The sequence below is a fragment of the Vanacampus margaritifer genome, chromosome 16 (assembly GCF_051991255.1).
Source record: "Vanacampus margaritifer isolate UIUO_Vmar chromosome 16, RoL_Vmar_1.0, whole genome shotgun sequence".
Taxonomy (NCBI): domain Eukaryota; kingdom Metazoa; phylum Chordata; class Actinopteri; order Syngnathiformes; family Syngnathidae; genus Vanacampus; species Vanacampus margaritifer.
In genome coordinates this window covers 17,438,010-17,457,711 of record NC_135447.1, presented here as the reverse complement: position 1 = coordinate 17,457,711, position 19,702 = coordinate 17,438,010, and the positions used below count along the sequence as shown (strand labels likewise).

At 41.0% G+C, this 19,702-nt stretch overlaps 1 protein-coding gene across 1 annotated transcript in view; it reads right to left on the bottom strand.

Moving 5' to 3' along the window:
- The window catches only part of LOC144036288 (junctional adhesion molecule 3B-like), a 53,515-nt gene extending 53,064 nt beyond the window's left edge, over positions 1-451 (bottom strand). Inside the window, exon 1 of the mRNA XM_077546809.1 lies at positions 315-451. Coding sequence (XP_077402935.1) covers positions 315-432 — 118 coding nt within the window. The 5' untranslated portion in view covers positions 433-451. The remainder of the gene's footprint in view (positions 1-314) is intronic.
- Positions 452-19,702: the final 19,251 nt, after the last annotated feature.

Genomic DNA, 19,702 nt, shown 5'->3' with positions numbered 1-19,702 from the left:
CAAAGCAGCTTAAAAACACTCGACATGCTTACTTGGTATTCTGTTAGTAGATTGTACCAAAATGGCGACTATTTTTGTCATATATTTCGTAAAAACACAAGTCAGGCAGTCTCTTTTCGGACATAAAAGAGGTTCGTCGTTCTGGTATGAGTTTATATTGTTAAACGAACCTTCTAAGACGGGATCTCTTTTATGTCAACCACTGAACTGAAATCACCACCAAACAGGGTCAGAAGTAGCTGTACGTAAGTAACGTGCTTCTAGATGAGTAAAAGGAACAAATGTCAGCCTGCTGTGTTGATTTTTGTACTTACAGTGAGTTGAGAGGAGAGTCAGGAGGCAAGCCAGACGTGCTTTCGCCATCTTGGAGTCGAAGCTATGCTCGCTTTGACCGGCAGTACAAGCGCAAAGTAGCCTAAACAGATTTGGCATGGGACTGAGTGAGGGAGGGTTAGGAGGGGGCGGGGGCAAGGGGGGGGGGAGAGAGAGAGAGAGAGAGAGAGAGAGAGAGAGAGAGAGAGAGAGAGAGAGAGAGAGAGAGGAGGGGGTGGCTGGAGCTCGCGCGCGCACGAGAGAGAAAGGGAGGGGTGCTGGAGAGGCGTTCTAGTAGGTTTCCATAGCTACCGAAAGCATCAGTTAAGTTGCCAAGAATTTATAGTTGATACAAAGTGGGAGGCTTTTGTTTTATTTTACTACTGTGGCCTTGTGCTACCTTGCAGTTGCGCTGGGTGTGAGCAGAGTCCAATGGAAAAAAGAGTGACTGGAACTCATCTTGACTGAGATTTCCAACCCGCGTAACCCCTGACGCAGAAGAGTGTCTGCTATCCATCCAAAGAGACCAAAATAAAGTGGAATGTAAATGCAAGCAAAACAGTGCAGTCAAGTTACACAAACACAATGCAATAATCTAATACTATCTATCTATCTATCTATCTATCTATCTATCTATCTATCTATCTATCTATCTATCTATCTATCTATCTATCTATCTATCTCTCTCTCTCTCTCTCTCTATATATATATATATATATATATATATATATATATATATATATATATATATATATATATATATATATATATATATATATATATATATATACACTTTAACTTGTCTGACAGTGTGGAAGAAGAAATTTATTATGTTACAAAGAAGCAATAAAAACATATTCTCACACACCCACTTTCTCTCACATTGGTCAAAATTGATACCTAGGTAGTGTTTCTGTTTACCCAAGTCTTTCATCTTGAATTTTGCTGTCATTTCTTTCACCTTTTTATTGCTTGCAGAAATAATCAATAATAATAATAATCAAGTCCCGAACCTATATTATTTCTCGCAAGATTTTGAAATTGTCGGCCAACTTTCAAACTGTGAGAGACCCCACGTGTGATGAGAAAAAAATCCCGGGAGTCACAAGTTTTGAACATACTGTGTGTGGTGTGCAGCGAGCTACACGGCACAATCAACACACAACCTATTTCATTCATGAATGTTTCCTGGTTAGACGGGAAATCTCGCAAAACCTCTTGAGATTAAACGTGACTTCAGCGTAAGCAAAGATGGAGGACCAGTCGCGATACTTCGTGGTGGCACTATCTAAAGAAAAGACGTTTAAAGGTGTGTAAACAGCGCAAGCACTGACTTTTTGTTGGACCATGACTGCTTTGATTTAGGATTCCCCACTGTCTTCCTCACTTTCTGATTGGCTTCACGTCACCGACAACCAACTTTCGTTTGGATGTCGGCCCATCCTTATGTCGGGAGGGAAGATTTGGGTTCTAAAATTGGGCATATCCGCTGCCGTGTGAACCCAGCTTTTATGTGGCCAAGGCGGGTACCCAAGAAAGAGCAGCGCAATGGCTATTCAATTGATGTGGTTTGACAAAAATGATCTAATTATTTAATATTCAATTTTATTATGTCATTAATGCATGTTTTTATTAAGTACAATATTACAGAGTACTATTTTTACATAAAACGTTACAAAATCTTTGTTGCTTTTTGGCGGAAAATGAAATGGATTAATGTCATTTCAATTCATTTAAAGCTGCCCATTGCAGTAAAATTTTATTTCGAATTGCTACTGTCACGTGTGCCGAAAAATGAAACTGCACACCCCCTTCTCACGTACACAATGCACGCATTGCATCACATTCAAACCCGAATCCAGTCTGAAAAATATTGGCCAGAGGCTTGCAGGAGAACCCATTGTTTGGTTCGTAAATGGTCAAATAAAACAGCTACTGTAAAAATATTTTTGGGCAAATTGCTACATGGGGCAGCTTTAAATAGCGAAAGCTGATTTGATATACAAGTTTTGAGTTACGAGCGTGGTCACATTACGAAACAAATTAAACTTGGATCTCAAGGCACCTCTATCCAGAGGCGTAAATATCAGCGATGCAGCCAGTGCGCCACAACAGGGCTTAGCGTCTACCATCCCTTTCCCACCGGAGTCGAGCAGTAGCTTGCCAGCTAGCTCGATCGCAGAAGCGACATTGACCCTCCAGCCGCGTCACACCTCTCCCGGTGGTCAAAAGACGTTTTCTCCGCCCAGAGGTGGCAAATCCAGGTCCACGTCACCTGTGCTTATCAACCCGGTCCCTTGAGTTATCCAATTATCTCCCTCTTGTCCAGGTGTTTTTCGCAACTTGGATTTTCTCAGTTCTGACTTCAAAGCGTCTGAGGTGACTGTAAACAACAAAAATGGCTGATTCCATTAAATTGTTTGTTGTGGTTAATGCAGCCAGTCCAAATCACCTTGGGTTCAGAGGTGGCAAATCCAGGTCCAAAAAGTAAAAGTCCTGCCACAGTTTGGCTTTAGCCCCTTGTGCTAGCTAGCTAGCTCCCTAGCAGGTAACCGAGCACAAGGGCAGCTGGCTATGGAGCTCACTAGAAGCATCTGGGGCTAAAGTTAAACTGTGGTGGGGTTTTTACTTTCTGGACCTGGATTTGAAACCTCTGTCCCCGCCGACTGCGCAGCCTCAGGAGATAAATTTGGTAGATTTGGCTATGCCCACACGTTGACCTGTTACACCAACTATTTTGTCTACGGATACTGTACAATTTTACCCTGCCTCCTGATGCCAATACAAAAAGCCGTATGATATAGCAATTGGCTCATGTCGGCTCACTGGACCAAAGTTGTGTGGATGTGTACCCAAGCGCAGGGAAGCAAGGCGATGAGGGCAGTCTAAAAAAAACAAAAAATCATTTAATTGAAAAATAATAAAACAGCAAACAAGGTCCAAAAGTACTGGATAAATGAGGTCCAAACAACAAGGATCAAAGCAGAACAAACACTACGAAAACTAGACATGACAAGGTAATTGGGTAGAGACGTGACAAGGACATGACATGGACAATGAACCAATGAACAATGAAGGACTGAAAGCAGGGAACTATTGCTGCATTTGAGGAAGGTGGGAAGTCGGATGCTCCCACTTCATACGAGGAAATGTAGATGGGAATGCCCACTTGAACTCTGAGATCCAAGTTGCGATGTCGGAAAAAACAGGACCCTGACATCATCACCGAACTGCTTCAATCTGACGTCACCCGACAATGGCGACCGCCAGCCGTAGATACAAAGACTGTGAATGGCAAAACATAATATGCACGATTATAAACACATGTGGCCGGCAGGGTGGCTGACTGGTTAGCACGCCCGCCTCCCAGTGCAGAGGATGTGAGATCGAGTCCGGGCTTCGGCCTTCCTGGGTGGAGATTGCATGTTCTCCCCGTGCTTGCGTGGGTTTTCTCCGGGTACTCCAGTTTCCTCCCACATTCCAAAGACATGCATGGCAGGTTAATTGAACACTCCAAATTGTCCATAGGTGTGATTGTGAGTGTGGATGGTTGTTCGTCTTCGTGTGCCCTGCGATTGGCTGGCAAACAGTTCAGGGTGTACACTGCCTGAAGCCAGCTGGGATAGGCTCCAGTGCGACCCTTGTGAGGAAAAGCGGTTGAGAAAATGGATGGATGGATAAACAAATGTATTTATTTATTATAACATTAATTTAGTTATTCAAAATACTGTAAGTAACGTCACGTAACCCAAGCAGAGGCGGCAAATCCAGGTCCAGAAAGTAAAAACCCTGCCACAGTTTGACTTTAGCCCCAGGTGTTAGCCAACTAACTCCCATATTTTGTCTGTGTTTTTGCACTCACTTACTCACACAAACACGCACACATACAAACATGGTCTCCCAGGCAGGGAAGCTAACCCACGCCAACCTGCATTGTAGGCAAGTAACAGTACCACTCTGCCACCTGGAGCCCAGCTAGCTCCCATGGTGCTTGTTTACCTGCTAGGGAGCTAGCTAGCTAGCATCAGGGGTTAAAGCCAAACTCTGGCAGGGATTTTACTTTCTGGACCTGGATTTGCCACCTCTGAACCCAGGGTGATTTGGATTGGCTGCGTCAACCAGAACAACAAACAATTTAATGGAATCAGCCATTTTTGTTGTTTTTCAGTCACCTCAGACGCTTTGAGGTCAGAACTGGGAAAATCCAAGTGGCGAAAGACACCTTGACAAGAGGGAGCTAATTGGATAACTCAAGGGACCGGGTTGATAAGCACAGGTGACATGATAAAAAATTATGAGACAGACAAAATGACAACAGGGACACAAGGAAAACATGACAACTCCAATCTAACTAAATCTAAACCAAATCAACAAAAACACAACATTACACATTGCTTTTGAATTATGTTTCAACGTAATTTATTATTATTTATAAAGGGACATTCAGTGATCCCCAGCGCCATCTATTGGTGAACTAATAATTAATTCATTTTAAAAACGGACTGTTTATGCCAATAGTATGCAAAAAAATTGTTGTTTTTTTAATTTTAATTTTAAATATAATCGTAGGTCTAGTAATCACTAATCATATTACATGGCTGTAGTCTCACCTTACGAGAGTTTCGCCGCCATCTTCCTGCTATGGACAACTTCGCAAATGTAGTTAGCCCAGGTGGTGCTTGCATCAAGTGTCGGACCCAATGGGTCGACTGCAGCTTACCTTCCACAGCTGGGTCCTGCAGGTGGTCGTCACTAAATCCGCAGATTCGGGTCCGTCGCTTGTCACTTTCTGCTTTGCTCTCGCAAGCTTTTACTCGCCTTTTTTTTTTTTACTAGCTCCTCCCGCTAGCAACTTCCGCTAGCCGCTCTTGTTAGCTGCTCGGGTCAATTCCGTCTCGCTCGGTCTTTTGATCTCGCTCGCCGGGCTTCACACATCTGCTAAGTCGCTGTCGCTTGCTGAGATGCTCGTTTGCTCACGCCAAAAATAAGTGGTGGTAGGCTTGCGAAATGTGGTCTCGCTGAGCCAACGTAGTGTGCATGCTCCTGTGTGCGTCTAATGCTATTCTTTGACCACTAAATGGTGCTAAGCACTACACACTGGCCTGAGTTAGTTATTTGATTAAAAACAGGTGGAAAATTGGTGACAAATTGAAGAGATGGATAATGTGATTTGTAACAAAAGAGCACAGAACAACCTCCAAAGAAATTAAAGGTGAACTCCAAGCTTAAGGATGGCATCTATTGGACTGGTTAATATGCATTTTGAAGTTGTGCATAAATATGCTTTTTGAAAAGCACAAATTAAATGGTCTCTTCTTACAACTGGCTCCAGTAGTGTATTCCAAGCTCTCTATAAAATGGTCACTTAACCATTTTTCATAGCCATGATCTATAGTGCTTTTGAAGACTGTGGATCCACTCATATTGGACTCCTCTGACAGGCACTACATCAGATTTTTTTCAAGAGCTCTCCCGGCCTTATTCTCAAAGACAGCTTTCAAAGTACTGTAAAATCTGATTGAGTCCATAATTGTGGAAGTCTGCTTGAGGTTCCATTGACTTAGTAATAATGGCAGTTTTTTTTTTTTTTTACTCACGGACCCTTATAAACTCCCACTGAACAGTTTGTTGACACCAAATCCCTGCAAGACATAGAGCGCCGCATATTTTCACAATATGCATCATTATCTCCAACCATGCATGCAATGCAGAGATGCATCCATCTGTCAGTTTGTCAATATTCTCACTGACATCTGAGATTGCAATGTCCACTGCACACTTCACTACTGTGAAAATTACATGTTTAAAAATAGATCTATTTCTAATTATGCTTGCATGCATTTGACCCTGAAATGAATCAGGTGCAGTCATTTTAACAGCATTGTTCCCTTAAGGCCCCGCTATCTAGGTTTGAATTACAAGTCACTGATGACCAGCCTTTTAAAAAATATTGCAGTTTGTTTGTTTTTTAAATCATGCAAGACCAGCCTTTTTAAATATAGTGTATTTCAAAAAAATCTATTAACATGCATGACATTTGGATATCACACAATAATAATAATAATAATAACAAAAATACTGCATAATTAATATCAGGTTATTTTTATTTTCATTAACTGATGAAACAGATATCAGTTTGGCAAATAAATGTTATATCAAGTTTTATATATTAAATTATTGTCATGTTACTTCTATGATAAATCCAAAACATACCTGCTATTAGGTAAGACAACCTGTATGTCCTTGATTAATAAAACTCGGAAGGATCTACACATCAATATAGACCATACTTTTGTGGGGGTTTAAGATATTACTTCTAATTTCCCCATACTTGGTATCTCAAATTCCTGCTCAGAGGCCATCTTCTACTATGTAAATACGAACATTCAAAATAAATATATTAAGTACACAATACTCAAAGTTTTATAAACACTCCTACTACTAACTTAACTTTTTGAAGTTGGTGTGACTTTGTATGCTTATGAGTAATTTGTACTATGCATTTTTGATTAAATTGAACTACAGTATACTACTTATACTTATATACTTAGTATAACATAAATTAGCTGTAACTTAAAATGTTATTTTGTGATTTTCTATTGTTTCAAACAAGGTAATGTTTACAAATAAAATAAATTTTATATAGTAAATACTAAAAATACAACTTAATATATGTAATGTATTATTCTATGCTTTGTTTTATGTTTTGTGTATGTTTCAAAATTTATTTTACTGGTTAATTCGTAGGGTGGCACGGTGGCTGACTGGTTAGCACGTCCGACTCCCAGTGCAGAGGATGTGAGATCGAGTCCGGGCTTTGGCCTTCCTGGGTGGAGTTTGCATGTTCTCCCCGTGCTTGTGTGGGTTTTCTCCAGGTGCTCCGGTTTCCTCCCACATTCCAAATACATGCATGGCAGGTTTATTGGACTCTCCAAATTGTCCATAGGTGTAATTGTGAGTATGGTTGTTCGTCTCTGTGTGCCCTGCAATTGGCTGGCAACCAGTTCAGGGTGTACCCCGCCTACTGCCCGAAGCCGGCTGGGTTAGGCTCCAGCAACCCTATGAGACCCTTGTGAGGACAAGCGGTAAAGAAAATGGATGGAGGGTTAATTCGTAATCTTTTTTAGCCTTATTTTTCTATACTTACCAGAGGTGGAAAATCCAGGTCCAGAAAGTAAAAACCCTGCCACAGTTTGGCTTTAGCCCCTGATGCTAGCTAGCTAGCTCCTGAAATGTATCTTCTGCCCAGATTTATAACTGTTTTAATTTCCTCATTTCCTCAGTAGAGCTTTGTTCTGCGGATGTATCCTTGTGAGTGTTATCACAATTTCTGCCAGGTGCAGTCATGACTGAATAACTTCCTCTATTCCTCAAATGGGTTTTGTTCTGTGTTTGAATGATGTCCTTGAGTTTTATCTCATGTCGGGTCAACTTTGTGAACTGTTTCCTGGAAACTGTGTGGTACTGCCCTTCAAGATAGTATAAGAATATTATAAGTCCTCTGTAATCTTCGCACTTGTGAGAGGCTACAGCCATTGTCTGTAACTCACTTGTGCCCGGAATGTTCTGTAGAAATAAAAGCTTTGAAGGAACGGTTCATCGATCTCCAGCCTGTATTCAGATAACCAACAATCTCACTACCCAAAAGAAAACGAACACGCGGAGGAAAAGATCTACTCCGCAACAGTCCCTAGCAGATTATTATGATATTTGTGAAGCATTTGCATGCTTATAAATATCATTACAAGCATTATAGTGACATTCTCCTGCCTTGTTTTTCCTCTTGGTCATGATTTATCGGACAGTTAGAATATATAAACAGGAAACGAGATAATAGATTTTGGCATCATAGCAGATCATAACGCTTTACTTGGCATGCAGTCAAATTATTCTGAAGTGTCTTCCCTCACAGGCTCACACTTTCTGCACTGTATTGTAAATCCGTCAAGTAATCAAAAACGTGATGTTTAACATCATGGTGTAGCATTATATTTGGACACTAAGGATGTTAAGAGAGTTTTGCCTTTGAGACAGAATCTGCCTTGATAACTCTTACGTGTTATCACGCAAATAGTTTGTTCTTTGTTTCGAAGGGAAATAGAATTAGACCAAAGGGCTTTCATGTACTCTGCACCCATGGGCCGTCGGCTAGAGTTGTACAATTGAAAATGTGTCCGTGTGTGTGTGTGTGTGTGTGTGCGTGTGTGTGTGAAATTATTATAAAGGATTTCAGGGTAGAGTCAATAAGAATATGATTATTCTTTGGTAAGCTTTAATCTATTTCATGTGTTTGCTGCTGCTGCTCATGTACTGTTGTTGACAATTTACACAATGGCATTAGACTAAATCAGTGGTGTCCAAACTCGGTCCTCGGGGGCCGGTATTCCCGCAGGTTTTGGATATTTCTCTCCTCCAACACAGCTGAAGCTCATCAGCAAGCTCTGCATAAGCATGATAACGACCTTGTTGATTGGAACAGGTGCGTTGGAGCAGGGAAACCTCAAAAACCTGCAGGACTACCGGCCCTCGAGGACCGAGTTTGGACACCACTGGACTAAATGAACTACAGTATATGCAAGTTAAAATGTGTCTGTGCTCATCATGAATGTGTGCAGTTTTCTCAGCTGAGCTTTTTGCAGTCACGCTTAAAATATATTTTTTAATTGTGGGAAGGATGAAGCATATGTTATTGTGAGTTTTATTCTCCACACATTTTTTTCTTTTTTTTTTTTTTACCGTGAAACAACTTCCACATAATACTTCCAATTTACACCGTTCAAATTTACCTCACTTCAAAAATTCCTGCATCCCGGAGTATATATCGCCTGATTCTACATTACTTACAGTATTTGCACAATTTAACGTTAAATATAAACTTTTCCCCATTCATTTTCAATGGGACTGACATTGAACTTTTTTTAAGTACCACTTTCCACGCCCACTTCTGTACATACAACTGGTCATCATTGCCAGGTGTCTGATCCTGCTCGTTGGCGCAGTTGGTAAAGTTTATTGTCCAGTAATCAGGAGGCTGCAGGTTTAAATCCCACCTCTGACTGTACATTACAAATATATCCATGGGAGAGAACCTGGGTTCAAACCCCTCTTGGACCACATTTTAGTACATTCGATGGTTTGATACTAACTGACTATCAGATCAGGAAATGGATTATAATTTCACTGAAATGATTAAATGCACATTAGCGCTCAGCATCAGATGACACTTTTCAAAATAAATACGCCATTAGCCAGGACCTTGAACAAGTCAAGTTAGTTCAGTGCTTAGAGCAATTGCCTCCCACCACGGAGAACCTGGATTCAAACCCCGCTTGGACTGCATTTTAGAACATTCGATGTTTTGATACTAACTACCTATCATATTAGGAAAGGGATTATAATTTCTCTGAAATGATTATATCCCACCTTAGACCGGTTGCAGTTTGAGTTTTCTTTTAATTAATTAATTTTCACATAATTTATCTTTCAATTTACTTCATAAGCACATGTATTCAAATCTTAGCATTCAGCTAATAGCATTCAGCTTTTCAGCATTCCTACGCAATTTCTGCAGAAATTGCACTTTGTCTAGTTAAAATGTCAACATTCCATCCGTACTGACAATGAAAGACTAAACAGCACATATGTTTAGTTTTTGTTCTCTGATTGAATTATATGCAGGGAGTATGTACTGTACTGTAGATGGGATTTAAAAAAAATATTCCTATTATATCTTGAATGTTTGATGTATGGAAAGTCTTTATACATGAGTCATCCGTGAATCAACAAGCCAGATGGCAATAGGCGATGACATCCCAATGGACCTGAAATTCCATCCTTGTCTGTTAATACTGTCATGCCAAGATAATCCTTCACCAGCAACAAAGCAGCCTGGCACCTACCTGGGACCAAACTACAACTAGTACAACTTATATTTATTTATATGGTGCATGATAAAATATGTCATCAATGTGCCAATCATTTACTGTATGGAGGATATGTTTTATTGGATTCCTAAACATGTATCAAATAATGGAGTGAAGGCTGAACACCCTAAGGTGGTTGTCGTGCAAATGGAAGTCAGCTAAAGGTCAGAGACTTCAATGCAGATGCTGCAGGCATCATTGCTATCGGCTGGACCCATTATACAGTATTTCTCAACATGCAATGAATACAGTTTTATAGTAATACATCAGAAAATCACACAGCAAAATTAGTTAAGACAACATTCAAAACATTCTGATGATAACAAGGAATGATTCACAATTTTAGTAAAAACACTAAAAATGAATATATACCGAATGTGTTGCTTGGTTGTGTCTTTTCTAATTTAAACTAGGCTCTGCTTCAAATAGTCTCTTCATTCTATCAGCCTTTTGGGAAATACTTCCCTACAGTGGACACATGTATACTATACTATACAGTATATATATATATATATATATATATATATATATATATATAGAGTGCTATCAAAGTTACAGCGTTAACTAGTTAATTAATCACAAAAAATTATCGCATTAATCATATATTAACGCAGATTAATCGCACTATTATCATATAATGAGATTATTGTATTCAAAATTCAGATTAGTCTAGAACACTGATTTATACATATGGTTTGATATAAACCCACTTGAGATTAGGAGTAATTATGTAGTCCAGACTCCATACAAAAAGTGTATTTCCTGTCACATTAAAAGCCTCATAAACGTGTCTTTGTGTTTGGGATGACTCATGATCAGATTTGATATTAGGGGCACTATATTTCAAGTTTTTTTTTTTAAATCATCATTTAAGTAGTTGTTGGATTGTTTTCATTTTTAACTGTGGACATTGTGTATTGTGGTATGACTTTTGAAATGTAGTAATTTTTAGTTTAAGTGTGTGTTAATTTGAGGTCGGGATTTGTCTGAAAATATGATGTGTTTAATCACTCATTATTGTAAACTGAGGCTATATAATTGTTTAAACAGTTTACACATTTACACAATTTTAAGTGATCCGTGGCACCCATTTTATACTAGAAAAATCTCACACCAGGCCAACTGATAACTGTAAAAAAATAAATTAATGATGATCTCGTCATAGTTTACAAACAAAATGACTCACTCAGTGTAAAATCTGGGCCTATTTTATTGAACACAAAACTGATCAAATCACAGGAAGCCATGACTTATTCTGTTATATGAATGGCAACAGGTTTATTGTACTCCCTGCCATCAAATGGAAGAGAGGAAATTTCCCATGGCACCGTTGATGATCTCTCAGTACACTACTCTGCCATGGCACCCAGGCTGGGAATCACTGCTAAAAGCAATTAGTTGACTCTTGCAGCATGGTCTAATTGATTTGCAATGATACCAAAACTGTCCACTGCATATGTTGCTTACATTTCTAAGCACGCACACCTAGCATGTTATTTTCACAAGATCGAGACATGCAAAACACAAATACATATCTTTGTCATAAAAAATATATTACTAGTAGCTCTCCATGTAATGTTTTAAGTAACATTGTAACATTTCAAATTAGGAGAAGTTTAAATGTAATGTATATATAAAAAAAGAATATAGTATAGTGTATAAAACAATAATATGTGTACTCACCCATACCTCTGATGATGTGCGTCAAATGCAGTGATGTGGAGGGGGGAGGATGGAGTCGCCTCACATACACACGGCTCACTTAGCATGGTACATCCCATTCTTCTTTTATTATTACTGTTCACTTGTTGATGAGTTCGCTGTGTTGTGATGTATGTACCAAAATACCGAGCATGTGATTCATCTGAATAAGAGACCAAGCCAACTATTTTTCTAGGTCAACAATGGCAACCTGTCCTAGATGCAAATTTTGGGTTATGTCAAAAATAGACATACGAAAAGATCAGATGCAGTTCACTCTTTAGTGTCCATCCAGTTTTTATTTTTTGCATTATTTTGCTGCGCAACAGACTCAGACAGTACAGAGATGTGTGTAACGCAATCCCATGTTGTAATGTCTATTTCCATTTCCTCAATATTAATGACATTTACAGTATCACCTTTGACATCACTGACACCGTTCTGTGGTTTTCGTTCCCAGCGCAAGATTTCATAATCATATTTTGTGCAAGATTTTTCTTTCGTCCATTTGTCTCCATGAGCTCATTTATACCCACAACAAATGGACACAACTCCTTTTGAGCTGCGTGCGGAGTGGCCGGCATTTTGAAACAGGAGTCTCGCAACGTTCCTGCCCCTCCACTTCATTTATTTCCATGGAGACCATATCGACATGAGCACAATTTATATATATATATATATATATATATATACATATATATATGTTGTTTGTCTCTGTGTGCCCTGTGATTGGCTGGCAACCAGTTCAGGGTGTACCCTGCCTACTGCCCGAAGCCAGCTGGGATAGGCTCCAGCACCCCCGCGACCCTTGTGAGGAAAAGCGGTCAAGAAAATGGATGGATGGATATATATATATATATATATATATATATATATATATATATATATATATATATATATATATATATATATATATATTTATATTTAGCTTGTAGAATACTAAACAAATCATGTTGTCTTTACTGAAGTATTACGTTTTCCTAATCAGATAAGTTTTGTTGCATTTACTTAATGGCTAAATTGGAATAACTTAAAAAGATACAAATTGTTACCTCAATACCTCAATCAATGTTTGTACTAAAATAATTTTGTGGCATTTACACAATGGCAGCTGAGTTGAAATAGCTTAAAAAGATGCATGCAAATTGTTACCTCAATTTTTCAAGTTGAGTCAATATTTCAGTTTTTAGACTACATCATCTGCAAGGGGATATCTTGCAGTTTACCTGTAAAACTGATAACATAATTAGGTCCTGTTTACACGTAGCCGGAGTTTTTACAAACGGGAGTTATTTTTCTGCGTGCGGTGCCTATAGGATATACAGTAGTGTGCTCGCGAGATGGCCGCCCTGTTGTGTCAACGGCTAGCACGGGCGTGTAGCCTATGGGCTACAAGCTATCCAGATTTTTTTACTTACATGCTTGTGTGACATATGGTGGAAGTGACATCAAGAGACGAGCAGTATTTGGCTAACTACTGCCGCCTAGAGGCTTGGCATGCATCTCATTTTCTGTTCAATTTGTGGAAGTGATGTCGCCAGACAGAAGTTTACTCTAATTGGATAGGATTTGGGGAACTGCTGCCACCTTAAGGTCTGGCATGAATGTAATTGAAAAACGTAATAATGCGGTTAGCTGTGGATGTTTTCTTTTCTACAAACGTGGTGGTGTGAACGGAATTTTTTTCTACGTGGGGAGTGAGGAAATCAGTTTTTAAAAATACCCTACTTACATGTGTACAAGGCCTCAGACCTGTTTTTTTCAAGTCTAAAATATATTCTACTTTTTGTCACCAAATTGCCAGATGTGTCAGGGGGCGAACATGTAAGACTCGACTTGCCCCAGCACAAAATGCAGATTGCCTATTTTTATGCCAAGCGCATGTCTACAAAAATAGGGTCTTTCGGGTCACTTTGGAGATTTCATTGTATTCAATATGTGACTGCTCCATTGCCTTTGCCCGATATATAACCATATTTTTAGATGTACAGCATATGAAGGACAGAATGGTGTAAGCATGGTCAAGCTCTATTTTGAGTGTAGTTGAATGAACAGGTACACTATGAGACATCTACCCTGTGAGTAACATAGCTGCACATGTACTTTATGCAGTTCAGCTATTTCCATGGAACAATGATGTTACATCCCCCAGAGCATAGACAGATACAACACAGCTAAATTATGCACCAAATGCATCAAGCTTTCTACTTCGCGAGGTTGATGGAAAGAAACAGAACTTTGCAGACGCACAAACACGCACGCACGCACAAACACACATGAACACACACATTGCCTCTTGTTTTCATTGTTTCTTGTCTTTTGAATAATAGAAGTGACTTGAGATGTATTGAATTCTCAGATTTACTTCCAGCACTAAAAACAACATTAAAAAAGCAGTCTGCCTCAAGCCTAAATTGTATTTGGAAATCTTTCTTTTCTTACCTCTCTCTTTTGTTCTTTTGTGGCTTTTAGTACTGAGAAGTCGAATTACGGATTTGAGTCACGGATCGGATCGTTTTTCGGATCAGCCACAAAAAAAAGAAGATAAATAGCACTTTGTCTTCATTTACTTCATTTTTTTGGTAAAGCGCTTTTTTTTGGTAAACTTTATTTTGAAGTTGGGCTTACCGTGTTACGTTGAAGTTTCAGCTTCCTTGTCATGTCATACCAGAATGGTATCGAGTCGACTGTGAATCCGCACTTTGATTTGATCCATATATATATATATATATATATATATATATATATATATATATATATATATATATATATATCCATCCATCATCTACTGTACCGCCGATGGGACATACGTGAGCAATTCGCCTGACTATTAGTGTTAATTTTATCAGCCATTTTTAAATTTAATCTCAGTTTTAGTCCAGTTTCAATCACGCTTGTTATTATCATAGTTTTTATCATAGTTAGTCAACCTCATCCCATTTTTATTTAGTCAGCTAAACATTTAGCATTTTAGTCTTTATTTTAGTCCAAAGTAACATAATTTTATACGTCTAGTTTTAGTCAACAAAAACTGTAATTTTAGTCTAGTTTTAGTCAGGAGACTAAAGGACAATCATTTATATTTTTTTGTAAGCAGATGAAAAACAATTTCACACACAATTACAGTCTATCAATAAGTGGCTACTAAGCTCCATGCTATGAGCTAGTAAGTTAGCCAGCATTAGTTAGCGGTCGGATTAACATAATTGTTGGAACGTTATAGCCGTTTGATTAAGTTATAAACAAAGCACTTTCTAGCCCTCCATGAGGTGAATACTAAGACAGGGAAGGCCCCCCGAGAAGTAGCAGTTAAAGTAGAGAGCTGTTCAGTTAGTTCCAACTCTCTCTACCTCGATCGGCCAGGCGTAGGGAACCGAATCATGTTAAAGGTGGTCCCCATCTTCATCAACTACGGGGCATGGACTCTGAACACTTTTGCGATCCTAGATGATGAATCGGAAAGATCAATGGCAACGAAAGCTTTGGGCATAAAAGGCATTCCTCTAGATCTTCCTCTGCACACAGTAAGACAGGATGTTGAAGTGCTTCCTGGATACACAGTGTCCTGCCGTGTCTTCTCAGTCACAAATCCTCACACAAGCTACAAGATTGAAGGGGCATTCACAGCCACCCATCTCATCTTAGCCAAGCACACCTATCCTGTTGACCGCCTTCAGCAGAAGTTCAGACACCTCCGTGGCTTGCCCATCCCTGCCTTCAAAGAAGCTGAGCTGTCACTCCTGATTGGCTCAAATCAGCCTCATATGTTACACCAGTTGGATCTGTCAGGCTGGGTGCTCCTGGTAGTCCTGCCGCTGTCCACACGAGGTTAGCGTGGACCCTCCAAGGCCCAGTTCAGCTCATGGGGCGGCCCGACAGCCCTGTTCAGTGTCTGTTCACCTCTTTCCCTCCACTGCTTGAGAAGCTATCCAAACACGTTGAGAGGCTGTGGGAATTGGACTCTGTCCCTCATCATCCAAAAAAGAAAGTAGTACGGTCTAAGCAAGACCAGTTGCCAGTAACTATGCTTAAAGCTAAGACCCTTCGCATCGACGTGAATGGCACCCAAAGGTACGCTACACCGCTCCTTCGCCATCTTGACATGCTGCTGTTTGTAGCCCCCAAAGATTATTTTATGCCGCTGCTACGCAACACCAAGAGATGCCTCCTGAAGAATCCTAAACAGGCAGAAAACTATAAGGCAGAGCTACAGAAGCTCATAGATTCTGGTGCAGTGCATGAAGTCACATCCGAGATTCCCCATCAGGAGGAATGGTACATTCCCCACCATCTTGTCAACCATAATGGGAAGTTGCGCCTCGTCTTCAACTGCTCCCACGAGTACCTCGGACAGTCCTTGAACCAATACCTTCTTGCTGGCCCAACTCTAGGGGCTTCTTTGTTATGAGTCTTTTTGAGGTTCCACGAGTGCCCCATGGCAGTAAGCGGGGATATAAACGGGATGTTTCATCAGGTACACCTTCCTGAGGATCGCTCCATACTCAGATTCCTGTGGCGCGACTTGGACAAACCCCCCAGCGTATTTGAGTCGCAGGTTCTTCTATTTGGCACAGCCTCCAGCACGTGCTGTGCAACCTATGCCCTACAATGCCATGCAGCAGATAGTAGTCAAACTGATGGAGACTGAAGGAATTAAGGAATTTTGTCCTCTTTGCGTGTTCCAAAAATGAAGATAGATTTAATGTAAGAAAAATACACCTTTGCAAAAATGATTTTTAATCAATCAGAGATCTCTGGACAGATAACAGCCTCTATCATCACTTAAACATCGTGGGATTCAGAGCGTCAAATGTGTCTCTTCCGGGTGGCGGACGGCTTTTATTGTTTAAGGACCTCCTCTCTTTTATTTGTACACAAAACATATCTCTGAGTACTTTTCCAGAGCAGATGGCGTAAACAAGGTCAGATTCGGGTGTGTGTTCGGGACTGAATATGTTATATAGTTGAAGGTTCTATTTTTCCCCATAACAAAATCTCACAAACAAGTTGAACCAAATTTACGGTGGCCGTGACTGATGAAGAAAGTAAAGAGTGTGAATGTGTGTTATTTCAAAGCAAATTTTGTTTTCAAGACCGAAATGTGCGTGTACAAAATAAAACAAGGAATTTTGGACCAATCAATGTGCACCAGCCTAAGGTCAGACCATACAGAGATCAACACCTTCTGCTCTACTAAGGACACAAAACATTTCGACAAGGTTAATATAAAGAATTGAGATGTTCATAGTGTGTAACAATGGTTAATAAAATAAAATGAAGAATTAAAAATGCTACAATATCTAACAAGACCTCAAGTCCTTAGTGGAGAAGCGTTTCTATGTAGATAATTGTCTCCAAGGCCTGCACACTCCAGAAGAAGCCAAGACATTAGCCGATCATCTCGGAGCCCTACTAGCCTCAGCAGGGTTCGACATGCGTCAAAGCAAACGTCCTGAGCCACTTGCGAGAAGCTCGGTCCAAAAGCCTGGACAATTGGTTGTCTCAAGATGAGTCCAACTCCCAAGAAGATGGTGAGGGTCGGGTGCATGTATCCTTCGTCCTTGCCCTATCAAGTGTAGCTCCTAAAGGCACGAAGTTCATCGCATGCTTGGAGCTGTGTGTGGCCCTTGTAGCTGTGCAGCTCGCCCAGCTCCTCGAGAAAGAGCTGACCCTGTCAGTGACCCGAATGGTGTTGTGGTCTGACTCCACGACAGTCTTGACCTGGCTACAATCCCCGTCATGCCGTTGCAAGGTCTTTGTGGGGACATGAGTGGCCAAGATTCAAGAGCTCACACAGAACTATCGACCTGACGCGAAACAAATCCCTGAGAGAACTTACCAAACAAAATAAATGGTCCCAGGGACCTCCCTTCCTCCTTCAAAGCCAAATACACTGGGCAGAAAAGGCCAATACAGAGCCAACCGAGGACCCGGCTGAGCTACGCAAGATTACCTTCTGTGCCCTGACAGCTACCTCGATGACAAGCTCAAGTGACCCAGTGTACAAGTCTCAGGAGCTTCATGGACAGAGCTCCTCAGACTCCTCCAAGTCTGAAAGAGCACGTGCACGTTTCCTGAGGACTATAAGTTGCTAGCCAAGGGGAAGCTTGCCTTATCCAAGAGTTGTTTACTGACCTTATCCCATGAACTTGATAGAGCATCTGGCCTGATTAGAGTAAGTGGTCGTCTACGGCGTTCAGAAGGCCGTAGTGACCCGGTTGTTCTCGACCCATCACATTCAGTCAACCAGCTGCTTATCCAGAAGTACGACAGTGAACTGCAGCATCCCGGTCCAGAGCGTCTCTACGCTGAGTTGCGGAGGTCGTTCTGGATCCTCAGAGGGAGAGAAGCAGTCCGCAGACACCAGAATTCCTGTGCTGAATGCCAACACTGGAGAGCTCTACCCTCAGATTATTCAAGCCAGTCTTCTACTCCACGGGTGTGGACTGTTTTGGGCCGATGTTGGTCAAGGTGGCCCAACGTCAAGAGAAGCGCTGGGGAATCATCTTTAAGTGCCTAACAACCCGGACGGTCCATCTAGACCTTTTGAGGACCATGGACGCAGACGCATACCTGATGGCTCTATGCAGGTTCATAGCCAGACGTGGAACCCCTGCAGAGTTGTGGTCCGACCAAAGTACTAACTTCAAGGGTGGAGAACGTGAACTGCAAGAGGCATGTTGGCGAAGGCCAACATGACACAGACTCTACAGCAACAGCTTGCACGTCAGAAAATTACGTTCAACATAACATACACACTGGAAGATGTGCATCCAAAAGACATACTTTGAAATAGATAATAGACAGTTGGAAATATATGAATACAGTTTAATGTGCTTCCAGCTCTACAGCAGTCAGGTGTGCTCCAGTGGGGTTTCCCGCCAACCAGAGATCCTGAACATCTGCGATTTCCCCCTCCTTTGATGGCCATCTGCGATGGCCTCCTCTTCTAATAAGCAGAGGTGGAAAATCCAGATCCAGAAGGTAAAAACCTTGCCACAGTTTGGCTTTAGCCCTCACTAGCAGGTAAACAAGCACCATGGAAGCTAGGTAGGGAGCTAGCTAACTAGCACCTGAGGCTAAAGCCAAACTATGGCAGGGTTTTTACTTTCAGGACCTGGATTTGCCAACTCTGCTTAGAAGCGGACACATGACACATGCCCGTCTGCGAGCAACACAATCTGTGACACTCGGTCCACGCTGGATTGACTTTATGGCGGGTCTTCCACCATCTGACAGCTACAAAACTCTCCTCGCCGTTGTCGACTGTTTCAGCAAGATGGGTCACTTTGTGCCCTTGTCTAAGCGCCGCATGGCCAAGGTGACAGCATAGGAAGACCTGTACTAACTCTTCCACCACCAGGGTCTGCCCACTAATGTGGTCTCTGGCTAGGGACCCGACTTCACATCAGTTTTCTCACCAGGAAGTCCTGCAGCCTCGTTGAAGCCACCGCCAGTCTGCCTTTCGGGTTCCATCCCCAGTCCAATGACCAGACTGACAGAAAGAACCAGAAAATGGAGATGGCTAAAACTCCAGCTCGGTCCTCCTATACTGTTTTTGCTAATAAGTAGGTGGTATCTAGGGCATTGTACAAAGTAGACTGTAGGGATAGACCTATTATCGGCCTGGCCGATTATCGCCGCTGATATTGGGCATTTTGACAAATATCGGTATTGGCCTTTTTTCAAAATCTGACAACCGATAAAAGGTAAAGCTATCTATTTAAAATTTCAGTTAACATTATGAGATGTTGCTGACCCTGGGA